We start from the raw sequence: 18,536 nt of genomic DNA, 5'->3' as shown, positions 1-18,536 counted from the left end.
GTGTTGCAATATTGGGAGGGAAAATGCTATTTTGGCAGTAATGAAAGAAAAACAGGCATCGTGATCAGTGAGGTGAAAAAAAGAAGATATGAAACAGGCTGTATGTTGGGTAATAAAGGGAGTGATGCATGTTCAGTGATGTTGGTGAGGTCTTTTCATATGCACATTGCTTTATTTGTGGGTTTTTAAACGAGGCACAAACTCTTTTTGTACTTTAACTGAACATGTATAAATAACAGTATAAAAATGTTGTTGTGGCCCATTTTTCTCATGCTCATTCTGATGCGTCATGGAAGGGATTGTTAGATTTTTAACTCACTGTTATTATAAGCTACAAAAGAAAAATACATTTGTGGTGTAACATGGTAAAAAAAAAAAAAAAAAAAGACACAAATTGACTTTATTTCTTGAAAAGTTTATTGATAAATATAATGATTTTATACAATATTTCAATACACACATAATTTTAATTCTGAAAGTCTTAAGTCTCTGTCTGTATGCCTGTCTGTATGTCCATCAGTCTATCTGGGTGCATGTCTGGGTACATTTAAGAAGAGCTACAACTCACTTTGCTACAATATTGGTGGCACAGTGAGCAAAGCATATCATCTATTTCAGTGATGCTGAATTTTCAGAATGATGGCTCTTATTTGAAAACATGGCTTCCGTTCCTCCAGAATCAGTGATAAGGTCTCATCCTGTAGTTTATTCTCAGATCTTGGTCTTCCGCCACCATCCATCCACTGAGCTTCTCCCCCCCACAGTGAAACACGGGTCACTCCGATTCAATATTTTTAAACAGACAGAGTTGAAGACTAAACCCTTCTCCACAGCAAGGATGTGATGACTTCATCGTCCACAAGCTAAAACTTCATGCAGGACCTAATCATCAACACACACACACACACATAAGCACATGCAAATTCCTGTATTGCTCCACATCTTTACCTTGATGCCTGTAAATGTTTTTTTTTTTTTTTTTTTTTTTTTTTTACTAAACAATTGGTGTCTGAATGATTCCAGAGCTACAGCCAATCAGACAGAAGGACAGACAGGTGTCAGAATCAGAAACACAGACAGACGCGTGATCCCAGACAGAGAGAAGAAGTCACAAAACACCAGCTAAAAGTCTGCAATACACTTGAGTGGTTACAATGTTAAAACACTGATGGACGGTACATAAACTCACACACCGGGAACGATCCTGCACACTGGGCTGTACACGCAAACGTAAGCATTTAGTAAGAGTATGTTTTCATCAAGTTCTTATGGACAGATGCACAAATGCTGTGGGTTGCTGTCCTACATGCTTCATAATATTGCTCATGTTTGCTGTATGTGACACAGAAATTCATTATGGGAAACCTTTTTTTCTGGGTAGACTGTGCAATCAGTCTATTCAGTCTTTAAGCTGCTTTTCATTCATTTGATACCTTCCTCTAAAAAGAGTTAACACACCAGACAAAATGAGAGAGGGACAGTATATTTACAGTGGAGTGAAGGACACAGTAAGCATCACAACAGCAACAAACAAAGGAGATAGAGACAAGGTTGACAGTCACAGAAAGATCGAACAAAGTCTGAAGGACGTTTTCTGAAATCACTTATTTGCCTCCAATGATTTGTTGCACTAAGATGTCTTCCATCTGGTTCTGTGACAAACAGTTGCATCCAAAGTGGCAGCTTAAGCTCCTCATTTTCCTTCTCACACCGGTGAAGCTGTTCTCTTTTCTCTCTTCCTCATCTTTCTTCAGTCCTCTTCTTTCATTCTGTGCTTTTCTCTGGTGCTCCACCCCCTCGTGTGTGTCGTCTAAATGACATTTTCAAAGAGCTGTAGAGACCTCATGATGTTTTCATCCTGTGCAAAGAGGAAATTTAGAAGCTGGCTATGAAGAGAAAGACTTCCAACAATTAATTCATTTTAGTGCCCACTAGGGGGCAGTAGAAGGCATTTCAATCCTAACGATGTCTGAAGACAAAAACACAGATCAAACATAATAAATGTGATAATTAATAGCAACTACAGCTGCACTTGCAAAGTTAGGAGGTCTTTAATGGCTATATGGGACATGCTGTTTAAATAAGTTAGACAAAGTTGTACCTCTTGACAAGAAAGGATGAATTCATCAAGAGTGACCACACCATCTCTATTTTTATCCATTTTCTGTGGAGAGATTAACACATATGAAATATTGAAAGACTGTCTAACAGTTTGTGAATAAATATGTAAAACACACACTAATCTGTGAGATTACCATCGAGCTTATCAGTGCTCATGCTGACAGACTCTTATGTTTTTTTCTGCAGCACCTCCTACAGTGTTTAACTGCTGCATACTTCTTTAGTGAGTAGTTCATGACGTGTAAATAAAGAAATGAGGTGTTGATACCTGGAAAAAGGCATCCACATGCTGTTTGGGTGCATCGGTTTTCAAGACAGGGTAAGTGTATTTCCCCATCATGTCATATATTGCTCTGACGATGTCGGTCATCTCCTGTGAGGCAGACAAACACAAAGAGAAACTATCAGACCTGAAAGATAAACATGCTAGGAGGGGAAGAAAACAGAGTGACACAAACCTCTTTGTTAATGTATCCATCTCCATTGATGTCATAGAGGTTAAAGGTCCACTGGAGTTTCTCTGTGACGGAGCCCCTCAGCAAGATGGACAGAGCTGTGACAAAGTCCTGGTGGACACAGAGACAGACAAAGAATTACAAAAGACATCCCACCTGCAAAAAAAAAAAAAAAAAAAAAGAAGGAAGGGCAGCGTCTTTATAAGGTGAGACTCAGTGAGCAGAGATGTGAGAAAAAGCCAAACCTCAAACTTAATGGATCCTGTGTTTCCTGTGTCGAATGCATTGAACAGGTAATGTGCGTAGGTGCTGGCATCTACAGCAGCAGGGAAAGAGACAAGATGATCCACTCACCAGACTCGATACAGAGAAAAAAAGACAACAGAGACGCACTGTGTTTTACCTCCATGAGGGAAGAACTGCGAGTATATTTGCTTGAAGGTATCTTCATTTACAACCCCACTAGGACACTCCTGGAAGCAAATCCAGACACAAAAACAGAGAGGAAGTAAAACTAGATGAGCAGAACAGGTGATTAGAGTCTAATGGAGGGTTTAACAGGTAATGTCTGTCAGGGAATCCTCTGATTAATCAAAGCTGGTGCCAGACTGAGAGATGCTTGCATCTATATGATCTGTCACTGGTGAAACAGCTGGTTGACATGAGATATATTTGCTGTGTGATAATAGAGGTTATGCAGACAGATTTAACCTGAACTATCCACATCTTCATGATTCCACTTTGGCACTATTTTTTTTTATCATTTAGTCTGTTTCAGGTTCTATTTGAAAACGAAGCAGCCGACTGGCAGTCATAAATGAAAAACTATCACATCTGAAAACACGAACAGTAGTGTATGAATTTATGGGCTATTGTCCTTAAACCAGAAGTGGTCCTCCAGTTGAGATATTCATAGATTTTTTTCTCATGACACATTAAGCCCTCATAAAATCTTTCACAAAGCAACCCAAGCACCTTATCTGCAATGTAAATAAACATGTTACTTGTTTATATATGATTCAGTTTCCAAAACTGTCAGAAAATCAAGTAGAATGGAGATAAAATGGTACAAAGTCAAAATATTAAGCACAGTTCTTCTTGTTTTTTTGTTCAAAATATCTACTAATTTTTAATTTCATGCCCTTACCGAAAAAGAAGACTGGAAAAGTTATGTCATGCTTGTGTAAAAAGAGTTTGCCTTCCTTTCAGAAATAATAACTTGGGTCATTTATTAACCTGTGAAAACAACTTATGAGCAAACCTGTGCATGCAGGCTGTATACAGACTCATATGCTGCTATCAACCTGACTTTTTTGTATTGATAAATCATCTGTACAGATTACAAATTAATTTATCCTAAATGAAAAAAAATTGAAGTACAGCAAGAAGCAACACTTTGCATTGATCTCAACCCAAAATCCAATTAATTTCCTCATAATGGAGTTAAATAACAATAAAATGATAATAATAATATGGTACATGAGTGAATAATTAACAGGTTTTATGAAATCCAACCTGGATTACAGGTTAAATATGTAGAAAACCCCAGGAGACAAATCTGAACTGAATGATTATGCTTCATGTCAGGGTGCTTGCAGAGTCCCTTACATTCTTGAAACCTCTGTAGAGCACCTGAAGCTCTCTTTTACTGAAGTTGGTTTGAGCTTCTAGCTGGTCAAGGCCTTCCGGCCGATGGCACACCATGGTCATCTCCAAGTCATCGTCAGCTTTGTCTGAAAGGACAAACACAAAAAAGAGGAGAACATAAATAAATCATTTAAAACAAACTGTGTAAAAGGAGACACGCTAATTTGCAGATAAATGGAGGAAGGAGGATGAGGAGGATGAAAGATGGAGGAGCAGAAAGGTAGAGGTCAGATCGGCAGCTCTGTGTTCCTCCTCTCTCCGGCCCTATCATTAATAACTCATTACTCTGCACGCTCCAGGGGAGGAGAGAAAGAACACATTGTTGACTTTGAGTCACCACACACACACACACACACACACACACACACACACACATTTATACCTATAGGTGAACTTTACAGTATAAAATCAAACACTCTTCCTTTTTTTCTTGTCCTCTCAAAGACACTTATCTACTTGGCGGCTCTGAAACTCCCTGAAGCAATCTGCAGTGTGATAATTATGCATACTGTTATAACTGTGCATAATTTAATACAAGGACTGATAAAAATTCAGATTATGATAGTGGTCATAATGTGAAGTAGTACAAGGCTGAAAAAGAAAAATGTTGGAAAATGCATCGGAGGAGAATCTTCCGATTTACTTAAAAATGAAACAAATGAACAACGATTTCTAATAAAACTTTTCATCGGTCACTAAGCTGCATTGGACTTCATGATGATCAAATACAATTTCCTCACTATGTTTAACGCTAATGTGAAAATGATCCTTATTTCACTATTGAAAAATCATTTTGTAATTTCCAAAACCTTGATTGAAATTGGTTTAAATGGAAAATGTGTCACAGGACACAAAGCTTTCTGAGCGTCCCATTCAGCTGGAATTGATTGTCACACAATGCAAGGTTCACACCGTCCTTTGCAATCCGGATTTTGAAACATTGGCTATTTTCAAAGAGACATTTTTATGTGTGAGGCAAAACTATTATCATCCCGTGAAGCCTCATTACACCAGCACCTCTCCGGTTTTGTCCTCAACGATTCATGGGTCAGCACATCACTGTGCAACTTTATATCTCTCTGCTAAATCAACCTGAAGTCATCAGGCCAACCTTTCCAGATTCAGTACACAGTGTCTCTACTTCATATTTCACCAATAATACATTGGATTTTACTGCCAGGTTTGATTATATACTCATTTGAACAGCTGCTTTATGCTGAAGCTGAAATCAGTATTAAAGTCCCTGTCAATGCAATAACATCGCAAAACAATCTAACAGTAATGAGAACCATTTGTTTCGAAGCTCCGACAACAATGCCAATGAATCTCATTCATTTAATAAGCATTCTAAGTTTGTACTGCGATGGACTGGCGAGCTGTCCAGGGTGTACCCTGCCTTTCACCCAAAGACTGCTGGGATAGGCTCCAGCTTCCCGCGACCCTTAATCGGACTAAGCGGTTAGGAAAATGAATGAATGTAAGTTTGTAGACGGTGTAGCAGTTAACTCTTCCTTCTCACTTCCTTCTTTCACACACATCCTCACACAGCTACTGTCGATCATGTGCATCATCACATTGGGAGGACTGGACTTTACCAGCATAAAAAATGGTAGAAGAGTAACTTCAACACACACACACATACACACACACACATACACCTTTATCAAATGACAGCTAACCTGGCAACAGAAAATCCCAACACAGCTTATGATCTGCATGTAAAACACACCCACCCACAAGTTTCAACACCTGCACATGTGACAACTTGGAGGACACCAGCACACGGTTTAATCTAAAGCCACAACTGTAAATAATCACACTTTTGAGATAGAGTTTATCTAAGTAGTACATGACAGGGGTAGCTGGGCTGCATCAGTAATAAAGCATGTGAACATGTATAAAACAGCTGCATTGAACCCTAAAGACCTCAAGTGTCAAATTGATTCACTGACTCTACAGAATGAAAGTTGACGTCATTCCCTCTGTGTTTATTTAATCTCTTCATTTTTCTTTAAGATAAAAGCTGAAACTTTTCACATGAAGCCTCTTTACCGATTTTATGAAGCAAATTTTGGCTTAGTTTAAACCACGTAGGAAAATGCACAGGTCATCTGTATTTTGAAATCCCAATAAAAGTGAAAATCTGGCCCTGAAACAGAGGCACTAAACCATATTCAGGCTTTAACCCTGTAATGCCAAATGTATAATAGTTGATACATGAAGTTTCTGAGACCTTTTGACCAATTTTAAAAATTGACTGAAAACCTTGTTGTAAACATTCTGACACTTGTAGTCTGCCCCTGGTTTAAAAAAAAAAAACACAATATTCCAGTGCAATAATTTTGACATATTAAAAATTAATAAACTGTAAATACGCAAAAGAATTGTTAATTACCTTTTTATATTTTTTATAGGCCCAAATGAAAAAGTTTTTTTTTTCCCCCATTTGTTCTTAGTTCGGGTTTTAAAGGGTTAGTTGTTTGTTTTGCTCTCTGATCTTCCTGTAAGTTGACTGAAAATCCCTCGGGATTGAATTTAGTTTGGATGTTAGCATAGGAACTCACCTTCCACGGAGATGACTCCCAGCAGGTGCAGCATTTTAAGAGCCCCACAGCACAGCAGGATGATGGCTACAGTGTGCAAGCTGTTGTCGCTGTGTCCTTCTCTTTCCATGATCCTTTCTTTAACGTCTCTCTTGATCTCAATGACGCACAAGTTTGAAAAAGTAAAACATGCTATAGTACTTACAGCCTCTAGTCAGCACATCTGACTCCCTTCTCATCCATTCTGCTCTTCTTTCTCTGTACAGCTTTCATGAACTTTTTTTCCCTTCCTGCTTCCTCTGACAGTGAGATCCGTTCTCACCTGCCTTTCTTTATGTCTTTTTATCCCCCCATCTCTCCCTTCCCTGGGGCATCTCCCTCTTATGTCCCTACCTCCTCTCCATCCAACTAACTCTCCATCGCTATGCTTTTTCACCCACTACGACGCCCCACAATCCCCACTGGAATATAGTCACAGTGTCCTTCACTCTGGGCTTTAACTGGGCAGTCTGCTCTGAGCACACTGTAACAATGATAAACTCACCTTCACTCGTACTGCCATATGTGTTTCTGTGTGTTCACAGGCAGATCAGCCTTTGATTAATTGTTCCCATTTGCAGAGAATCATCCCTGATCAACAGAGGGCTTCATTTACAGCAAAGTGACTTTTCTAACTAAACATTCCCAAGTCCTTCCATGTGACTTTTCCCTTTAATAAACAGAACTTTTGTTTATTCCAGTATTTATGAGAATACCGGGTGAAGTGAATATGACCTTAAGGCTTTATCTGAACATAATCATTTTTAATGAGGAGGAAAAGCAAACAAGCGTCTATAACCAAGAAGAACCAACAGGGGGCAGCAAAACGCAACATATGAAACACCTTCGTCACCCTCAGAAGTGAGAACAGGGGATTTATGCAAATGATTCCCTTTAAAAAAAAAAAAAAAATATTGCCAAGAAAGTCCATAACTTTCAAGATAGTTCTTTACTAACCAAAAACCTTTTAGAATTACACACATGAACTCTTAACTAAGGAAAATTGACTTTTGACTTTTCAGGGAAACTAAAGTATAAACTAATGTGGTATTTGCAATATTTCCCAATATTTACTCAAAACACTGAGGTAGTACTTTGACAAAAATTTGACAAAAGAAAGTAATAAAATAACATGTTTCCTTCTATTAAAAATGACCAAGTTGAATTTATTTCAGTAAGTTTTCTGAGGCTTTGATTCACAAAGTTTAATCAGTTTTATTTTCTTTTCATGATAGAATTCAGCCAAAACAGCTACAATCTCTAAGGTTCTCTTCAAAGGCTCTCTCATCTTCCTTCTTCTTTTGGTTAAGTAGTCATTTGATCTGAGCAGGATTTAGACGAGGAGAGTAAAAGCAGGCAGGTTTTCACTCAGTTTTCTTTGATGAGCAAACAAACAAGAGAGAAACTGTCCTGATAAAAGACCAGAAAAGGTAGCTTTACTCTGGTGCAATGTTTTGCATCTTTCAATGTCAAACTGTGACGACCCCTTCATTAAGATGAATGTGTTCTATATACTGTGATATTGTTTATGATTTTTGTCCATCTCTGTGTCTCTCTGGGGTCTTCAGGGCATGCCTTCATGCAGTGTACATATGGGGGTAACCTAAGGACACCAGCTGCTGGGGATTGTCTGATAATTATCTGGTTAAGGCGAGCCGAGGAGTCAGAGTAAAGAAGGATTGGAAGTAAAGGGGCTTTTGATTAAGTTTGCTTTGCTTGGATGTTTCTTATCATTTCTACAATGCATGTGGTACATAAATAATTTCTGGGGATTTGGGTTGTTAGTAGTGGTTTATTTCTGTTGGAAAGCAAAGGACACTTTCAGGTGGATGGTTTAATCTATAATTAAATAAGTGCTGTGAAATGGTGTGATGAGGGGCAGCAGGTGAGGCAGGTGGGATGTCTAATGCTGTTGAAACCAACCGTTGTGATGCCTGCTGTTACCCACCTTGCCATTGCAGTTTGTAAAAATAAAAGCACTGAATTATAAGTAAATGAAAATTCAGGACTAAAAACCAACTGGAGAGGTTTTGTTTTTATGCTTCACCTGTTAAGAAAGCTGACTGGTTTCCTGTTTTGAGGGTTATTAAACACTTAAACCCCAAGGTCTCATTCCATATCAGCCCCTTCATATAACATACCAGCACGCCTCCTCCACTCTGCTGCGATACAACCTGAAGATCCATCACACATCCATCCCCCTGCTTGAAATCCAGTCACTCTCACCTGCTTGTAAAACCTTTAAAAGATCAATCTTTAGGATGTATTTTCCAAGTCTTGCTGCTTCAAGCATATATATCCTGCTGAGGATGAAGCAAGATCTTTTTTTTAATTTAAGTAAGTTTTAATGTTCACAAACGGAAACTCCAAGTAAGTTGTTACTACGCAATGTTGAGGTGAAGAGGGACGGCTCATAGCTTCAATAAAATTAAAAAAAAATCAAGTCCTAAGCAACTGGTCTTTTCTTTTTTTTTTTTTTATTTTCCTTTCCTTTTCTTTTTTTCAACTTGGTTTATTTAGCCTTTGCCCTCTGTTTTGCTGATAAGGTTTCCGTTACCTTTTGAGATCAAGTAGCAGTGGTTATTAAACCATGTAAATGGCCACCAGCAAATTAAGGCGAGAGATCACCACTTCAGTTTAAAAGGAAGAGGAAAAACCAGTACAAAACAGAGGAACAAGACTAGGGAGAAGAAGTGAAGTTGGGCTTTTTTGACTTCTTGCAACTATATTTTTGATAGTTCCGCATAATTAGGTAAAGCTAAAAGTCTGTTTCAGCTAATTTTATCTGTTAAAAAAAAGGCATCACTGTACACACTTAAGTTTTCAGCATTTTCAGGATGTATACTTCCTCATCAGGAAAACACAAGTCAGAAAGTCCAACGTTAAAGTTTATAGAGCTTGAAAAAAAAAAGAAAAATAGTAATATTCTCCCAGTTTTTTGTATATAAACTGCTATAGATCGTGGCCTGATATGAATGCAAAGAAGATGCAATTGCCTCCAGTTTCACTGCTGACTTCCAGACTGCAGGGGGCTCTGGTGTTTCACAAGATTTCCCACAGAGAAACCAATTGCAGGTCTGCACAGTTTAATGCTCTGGAATTAGAGCAGCCATGCTGGGGACAATTCAATTTACAAGTAAGAGTAGCATTTAATCGAATTTCCCTGACATTTAAAATTTGCTCATTAGCGTAAATATCACTTAATGAGGCTGATTGAAGTTTATTTTACACTGTACTTTTTCCACGCTGTCAAAGATAATTATTCAGCAGCTTTTCTGTATTGACTGTTTGCACAAACACAGTTAAAGAAAAAAAAAACTTACTGGAGTTGCTAAATATGGCATGGTAGGATGTACGGCATTTGCAAATAAACTCATTTAATTTTGCCACTGGCCTCAACATGTTCCTCTTCCGGAGCACTTTGACAGCCACACTAATCACTTAACATTGCAGAACAAATGAGTTTTAGAGAGTGATTAATCAAGGAAATCCACAGTTATGTAGTTGCATCTACCTGGCAAGGGAAAAGAGTACGAATCAGACCAAATACAAACAAGCAGCAGCGGTCATGGCTGCAGATGAGGAGGAGCTGAAACATAATAACAGAAGTTATGTGTGCTCTGTGAGTTAGGACACTTTGGCTTCTGTAAACACAGCACAGAGTGGGATTAAATATAAACAGTTCAACAGCTCAGACATGCTGGCAGCAGTAAATTGAATGTCCAACCTGAGGACCTTTCAGACAGAGCATCCCATCACTCAGGTGTTTTCTGCCTCGTCTGCTGCTTAATTTAAAAATCACATTTCTTTGACTGAAACAAGTGAAAGAATTTGAGTTTCTAGAATGTAAATACATTAAAAAAAAAAGTCCAGTTAGTGGGAAGATCCTTCACATCAGAAATATAAATTGTTCCCATTAAACACATGAACTGAATTAATAGCACTTTGATCCTGATCCCTCGGGGGTGGGGGGGGGTTCTCCAGAGACTACAAGTGGTCTTTGTGGCTTTTAATGTATAGAGCATGTGTAATTGTTCAAATTAAAGCTAGAGGTTCATGTCGATCATTCATAAAACATATTTGTAAAAAAGCCACAGTGAAGATGATATGTTGCTGATAGTTACCTTTACTTCAGTTTATTGAAGGACAGGAGTTGCAAGAAAAGATCTTTAAAGAAAAAAGGTTTGGAACCACAGATCTATAACATCTTATTATATTTCATATTACCTCAGGATGGAAATCCAAAGTGTGCCACAGGTACTGCTAACTTTGCTGGCAAGACATGGCCAGTTATTGATATCATCAGCAGTGAGATTCCTTGTGTGATGACTGATTGATTCTGTAGATCTACTCTGAGTGTACTGATATTGAAGACACAGATGCAGCCAGCTGATTTCAGTGAATACTAAGACAATTTTAGGAAAGGCAAACAATCAGGCGTTTCTTTATGAGGTGTAGGTTGTGGGAATCCAAAATGCTTGAGCAGAAAGCAACTGGACTTATCTTCTAGCTTCATGAGGAGCATTTCTTTTTTTTTTTCTTTTTTTTTAATTAATTTTTTTATATTATATATATCATGAGGAGCATTTCAGTCATTTACTAACAAAGGTGCTGCATATTTTTTCACTATCATAATATGCTTCAAACATAATAAAGACCCGAAAAACATACAATCTTTCTTTTCTTTTTCTTTTTTCCATAAGATGCCCCTGCAAGTGTTGACAGGATTTAATCTGAAGTATCAAGTTATATTTGTGTTTTTATAATATTTCTATAGTTCAGGGCCTTGAACAGCAAACAAGAACTAGGAACTAGGAGTCATTAAAGCTTAATGTGCTGGTATAAAAACAATTAGGAAAATTTTTTTAGTTTACTACTTTACTGTACTTACAGAATACAGTAGCCAGCTATCACTACAAATACATTCCCACATCTTTGTAAAAGGAGTTCTATCTTGAGAAATGAAGGAATACAAACTCAGAGACCTTGTTGAATTCTTTGAAAGCCATCAAAACTTTTAGAAATTTTTATCTTCGTGCATTTGTTTCTAACCCCAGGACCAGGTGGCAAACATGTAAATGATGATATCCATTAAATAGACTGACAATATAAGTTCAAGAGTTGTAAAAAGAAGTTTGGGAGAAGAAAATGTTTTAGACTCTGGTGATACCTGCCTCATTTGGTTTATATCTTTGTTAAAAGGTATTATAATAGTGTTAAAACAAATCCCAAATATTACTGTTATTATTATTACATATGTAAAGAAATTACACAACTCCAACTCAAATAAAGCTGGGACATTGTGTAAAACCTAAATAAAAACAAAATCCATGATATACATATTTTTAACCTTGACTCAATTAAATACACTACAAAAACAATATATTTAATGTTTAAACTAGTAAAGACATTCCAAACAAGCTGGAACAGGGGAATGTTGTGTTACGTCACCTCTCCTTTAACAACACCCAATAAGCATTTGGGAACTGAGGACAACTGAAATTCTTTTTCAATCTTGCTTGATGCACAACTTCTGCTGCTCAACAGTCCAAAGTCTCTATCGTAGTATTTTGACAATCTTAATACACTACACATGTTCAATCGGAGACACATCTGGATTGCTGACAGGCCACGCTTTTACTATGAAGCCATGCGCATGTAACACTAAAAAAACTAATATGTACCTTTCAGCATACAGGTTAACTTGCACATTTGTGCATTCACAGCTATGCAAGTTGCCCATGCCATAGGCACAAACACACCCCTACAGATGCAGGCTTTCGGACTTTTCGCAGATAATCCAGATTTTCACTTCCACGACTTCCAAAAACATTTTGAAAAGTGGACTCATCAGACTAAAGCACACTTGTTTCACTTTGCATCAGTCCGTCAAAGATGAGCTCAGGCCCAGAGAATCTTGTGGTGCTTCTGGTAGCTGTTGTATACAGCATTCGCTTACATGTAGAGGTTAACTGTAGCAACACACTACATTAACTCAAAATGGTTTTCTGAAATGTTCAGATCATTTCTAAACATCACACTCAGATGTGTCCAATTACCATGTGGCATGTTCCAAAAAGGTGCTTTTTAAGCATTCTTCAACTTTCCCTGTCTGTTGTTGCCCCCGTCCATCTTTTTGGGGAGGTCTTAAAAGCATCAAATTCAAAATGAGCAAATATTTGCAACAAACAATAAAGTTTATTAGTTTCAAGATTAAATATCTTGTCTTTGTAGTGTATTCAATTGAATAAAGGTTGAGAACTATTTGCAAATCATTGCATTCTGCTTTTATTTAGGTGTCACACAAATTCCCAACTTCATTGGAAATTAAGTTGTATTCCAGTCATCAAATCTCTTTCTTTTTCCTTTATTTTCCACCAGTTCAGCAACAAACTGGTTATCACAATCTTAGCTGCACAATTTTTACTGAAATAAGAAAGTATAAATATTCATGCAATATAAGTTGCAACATGATATTATGTCTGCATTGTCTGTAATATTTATAAATGTCAAAAATGGGTTTACACTGTAAGCCTTAAAAAAAATATATATTTATTCTTAAACAAGCATGTAATAGAAAATTCAGTGCATTTGATTGGATATCATCTATCTGTCTACTGTCTCTACACTTTTATTTTTACATTTTCAACCTACGGGGCATAAACACTTGTTCTCATTTCCAGCAGGGAAGCTGTAAATGCACCGTGGCCCTAAAGTTAATGTACTGTAAAACACTGGAAAAGAAGTAATGCTCTTCAGCATAATACATTATACAGATAATACATCCTTTAGATTTTGTGTTTCACCCTCCAAGCAATATAATTTGGTATCATTCACAAGTCAATGGTTTTGAATAAAACAGAAAAAGGTAATAAGAACAAAGGTCTTAAGCTCAGTGACTTAAGTAAAGGCTGTTGAACATGGCTGCAGTGGTTTTATATGAAGCATAAAGGCAGCTGCAGCCAGTCAAAGCCAGAAGTTTTTTTTCACTCACAAATTTGTGACATAGTTAGTTACAGTACAGTATTTTATTATTGCTGCAATTTGTTGTGCTTCAGCAAACGTTGTTTGATTAGTGCAGTGTGATGAAGTTCTTGTAGGACATATGTAGCACTGCAAAGTTTTCGAAGAGCAGGTGAGATCTAGAAACCTGCATGATTCATGCACTGAAACAAAATCTGCTAACTTAGCAGGTGAAGAAAACTTAAATAAACCCAACCTAGAAAACCACCTTGAGAGCTATGCTCGCATGTGACACACTAGTTATTATAAGCTGCGGAGTGTGAGCGAGAGCAAAGCCATGGAACTGTGAAGCCTGTTTGGAGTATTAAAGGGTGGCCTAAAATATGTTGCCAAGAGAGACTGCCTGTCACTCTCTGCCTCCAGCCTCCTCTGTTTTACATCAATACACTTGCAATCACTTCCTAAAGCCCAAAAATGGGATTCCACTCCTTGCTTTTTCCTCACTCTACTTCTTCCTGTGTCCAACGTTTACTCTTGTTCTTTCTCCATCTCTTCCTTTCTCCTGATTCTCAGTGAATTCTCCTCCTTCTCCATGTCTTATCTTTTCCCTCTCTCTCTGCCAAACTCCCCTCTCATCCTGCCACTCTCTGTTCTCCCTTTCCTTCTCGTAATGTGTCCTGTAATCCTTGCCAGAGAGTGTGTCATTTGCATAATCTGAATTAGCCTAATCTACTGTCCTGGCAGCTATAAAGAGGGCTCGCTCTCACTGCACACTATCCAAGAAAGTGGCATCTTCACTGGCCATAAGATCCAGGGAGCTAAGGTCAGCTGCAGCAGCCATATTTCTGACAAACCATGAAAAAAGTTGCACGCATAATCACATTTCACACTGTAAAGCTCCCAGTCTGAAATGCATTGTTCTCTACTATCGACATGTAAGTCAGTGGATGTGAAGTCTATCCCTGACTGGCCTTTGGTAGGTTCACTGGAAGTCCAATGACTTTTTCTCCCTTAAAAAACACACATACACATGCACATAAAAACTTGACTACAATAAGAGTAATGAAGAAACGGCATATTAAATCACTTGTGCATAAAATCCTTTACATCCTCATTCTTGCACCCACACATCAGCCTCTGAAGGAGAACTCAAAAGCTGGAAGTTTGCCACAGGATTGTGTTCTATAAGGAATAAAAAAAAAACACATGCACATAGAAAGCTACTCAATGTCACTTCCTCGCATATTAGTGTGGCACCTTGGTTATGTTTGGGAAGAGGGAGTCAAGTGTAGCTCGTGTAGACACACAGAGCAGCATGCCAATATTGATTTTTGTGTAAATACATGTCTAGACTCTGCAGGAATACACACACTCCAAGGGATGAGGATGACTTAATAAGCACTAACGCCAGCTAATGAAAGTGTGTATGATAGATAATGGGAGTAGCTGAGTATAAGAATGGGGGTGTAAAAAGAAACATTGAAGTTGGGATTTAAGAGGACTGTAGGAGCAGATGTTGAGGCATGTGAGGAGAAACTAAGAAAGTAGGAAAAGGGAAATCAGTAATATGAAGGAAGAAAAGAGGAATAAAAAGCAGGAACATAAAATAAAATAGAAATAAGGTCTAACAAACTGAGGGAAGCAGGAGTGAGCAAGAGCAGACTGACAGGTAAGGAAAGGAGACAAAGTGAGGACTGAGACAACAGTGCTGCAGGGAGTAAGAGATGAAGGTGGAAAAAGAAGCAGAAAATTCATCAGGGAGCCACAGCAAAAAACGTACAGCAGATAAGCCAACAGGTAGAGGGGAAACTACAACAAAAGAGACAGAAACAAAGATGAATATTAAAAAAAAAACTTGAGAGCACAGGAGTGTAGATATAAATGCAAACACAGTCTGAACAATATAAACACATACTTTGAGGATCAATCATGGAGGAATCTAATCTCCAAATATCAGTCGTGCTCTGTAATTCTGGGTAAGTTATCTGCAGCACCACATATATACTGTTCATATTTACCACTGCACAAATCTTGCATATAGCTTAAAGCAATGGGAAAGATGCTGATGTAAAAATACAGCAGAAGAGGTAAACAACCCCCAACTCACTCCTGCTCTACATCCCATTTTTTCATGCTGTCGCAAGGTGATAGGTAGAGGAAAAAAAACAGCTTGTTTGTGTTTGCAGGAAGAGTGGGATTTCACGTGTTTCCTCACCGTGAGATCCTCTACAACCACCTAATTTTTCAAAATAGAAACAAATTCACGCTTTGCATACTCAACACCCTTGGGGAAGGTGTTTGGTTTTGGAGGAGTAGGGGTGGGGGGGGGTGGAGAGGGGGGTAGCTTATTCAAAAGATCAAACCAGCCATATGCGCTCACTTGGAAAATATCCTGGGTGAGCTAATTTGGACTGAAAGCTGATAACAGCCTGCCTCAAGACATAAGTTTAAATGAATGCACACTATTAATAGGAGATATTTTCAGTTCTGCGCTGATCTCTCACTCATCGTGCACATTCCCTGGAACAGCTACTTTGGGTTTGTTAAATTTTTTATAAATGAGGCCACGGCATTTCCATCAAAATGAGTAACAAGGAGGTGAAAACATTTCTCACAAGCAACAGGTCTTGGTGACAAAATCCCACCGCTCGCCTCGGCTTCGCCACACTTCCATCTCTCACTCTGCCTGTCTCTTTCACATGGCCTTGACTTACTTAGGAACACCCCAATCTCATCAAAACAAAAAAAAATACCCGCCAACCCCTCCCAACCTAAAACCAACATCTTTTGTTGCCATGGCTACCATGCTTCCAAGGAAACAGCAAGACAGAAAAGCAGTGTGTGAGTAGAGTGACAAATACCTTCCCTCGACGTGTGCGTGTTTACTAGCGTCAACGCTCGCATCTGCGCACACACACACACACACACACACACACACACACACACACACACATTCAAACAGATCATTGCTTCGCTGCTTTCTGCATTCCTTTAATCATTACACCTGAATGTCTGGACTCTGATCCTGCAACCATCTCCGCCGTCATTTAAATATTCATCTCTCAGGGGTCCTGTACCACAAAATGTGGTGTAAAAACAGACAGCCTTAACATGCCTGCAGACACATTGTTGCTGTAAAACTTTGTTGTGGAATAAAGAGATGCACTTCGTCCTCTGGGGACACCTGTTGCCCCTTTCGTCTCAGCGCATCCCATCAGGAACACCAGCAGTTGGTAATCCTTGCTCTGCAGCCTGCATCCATGCACTGTATGTTGGCTGTAGTCTAAGTGTGTGTTGTCCCTCAAATGAAAACACACAAAAGTTTCTTTGCTCAGACATGTACATCCATGCATGTGTGTTAATTAAAGAAAAACAGAAGAATCACAAAGTATTTACCCCTTGATGGCCTCCTCTGCTTGGTCTGCATGGTCAACGTGCCCACCACAGCCCCCATGTTGGCTGCTGTCGTCGTGGAAACAAGTACGTCTGGATGCTGAAGTCTATCTCTTTGTCACGTGTTAGGATGGCTACAACACACACACAAGCTCTTGCGCCCTCCTTCCTCTTTTCATTCTCTTTTCCTCTCTCTCAATGGCTGCTCTCGCACAGACACCCTCCGTCATCCCTCCTTTCATGCTTTCTCACTCCATCTCACAGCGCTCCTCCTTGCTTGCTTTCTATCTCACTCCCCCTTTCACAGGCTCCCTCCCTTCCAGATCTTTGTTTTTCGTCAGGGGTTGTACCCTCCCTCGCTCTCTACCCTCCCACCTTTGCTGAAACCCTACAGCCTGAGCAGAGCATCACTGATTCAGTGTGTCGACAGCATGTTGATTCACTAAATTATGAATTAATGTGAGAGTACCTTGGATATAAGAAAACAAACAAAAAACGACAAATGAGCCCAGTTAGATCCCCGTGCCTTAAAGCACCTGTTTCCTTCTAATGGAGAGAATATTTTCTGATATATAGCTTAAACATTGACTAGAGGGTTAAAATGACTTATAGGGGTGAAAGGAAAACATGAGTGTGACAGAAATTAGGAAGGACTCTGAGCTATGCCTTGATTCTTTATGAAAAGGTCAGTTCAATCCATCATGTTTTCTACCCGCTCCATCCATCACTCCTGGTCATTCATCCACGATGCCCGAACATTCTCCTGCACAGCAGTAAGATGGATAACATGTATGTGTGTGCAAATAGTGGTAGTTGAACTCCCAAGGCAGGAGAAAAAGATGAAAGAGAGCTGGGCAGGCAAAAGAAAAGAACAAGCTTAAAGTCAAGGATGCGAAGAGAGGGATTAAAAGAAGGAAGAAGCTGTTGAGATGTTTAATAGGGCAGAAATAGAGGGGTCAAGACAAGAAGCAGATAATATTGCAGGAGCCATGTGTGCTCTTGACTGTAAAAGTTGAGCACACACCAAGATCAAGTCAAATTTTAATTGCAGACCAATCCATATAAAGCGGGAGGATCATTTTTTTTCAATTATGCATCACAGGAAAGAACTGAAGGGCAGTACCAGCTGCAAATACTGAACATACTTAATATTTATCACAGATATGAGTGAGTGTGGATGAACAATGTTGTTAATATATTTGAAGCAATACTGATCACTGATATACTCAGATGAATCTGCTCATTAAGATTCAGATAAGTGCTATATTCAGTGCATTTATTGGCATATCTGCAGAATCTGATGTAATCCAGAACTGCTGTTCTGCCATTTAGTATTTTGACATTACATGAAGGCAGCACTTTTTTATATTGCTGG

General features: G+C 38.7%; 1 protein-coding gene across 1 annotated transcript; it reads right to left on the bottom strand.

Moving 5' to 3' along the window:
* Positions 1 to 505: 505 nt before the first annotated feature.
* kcnip1a (Kv channel interacting protein 1 a) lies at positions 506 to 17,407 on the bottom strand. Its single transcript, XM_079250605.1, has 8 exons — positions 17,165 to 17,407; positions 4,185 to 4,309; positions 2,980 to 3,049; positions 2,822 to 2,892; positions 2,580 to 2,687; positions 2,390 to 2,494; positions 2,102 to 2,164; positions 506 to 1,858 (listed from the first exon to the last, which is right to left on the bottom strand). Exons 1-8 carry the CDS (start codon positions 17,220 to 17,222, stop codon positions 1,811 to 1,813), a joined length of 648 nt encoding a protein of 215 aa, XP_079106731.1. The 5' UTR covers positions 17,223 to 17,407; the 3' UTR covers positions 506 to 1,810.
* Between the last annotated feature and the right edge of the window lie 1,129 nt (positions 17,408 to 18,536).

The sequence above is a fragment of the Telmatherina bonti genome, assembly GCF_933228915.1.
Source record: "Telmatherina bonti genome assembly, chromosome: 12".
Taxonomy (NCBI): Eukaryota; Metazoa; Chordata; class Actinopteri; order Atheriniformes; family Telmatherinidae; genus Telmatherina; species Telmatherina bonti.
The sequence above is the reverse complement of the archived record's forward strand: the minus strand, read 5'-3'. Positions and strand labels throughout refer to the sequence as shown.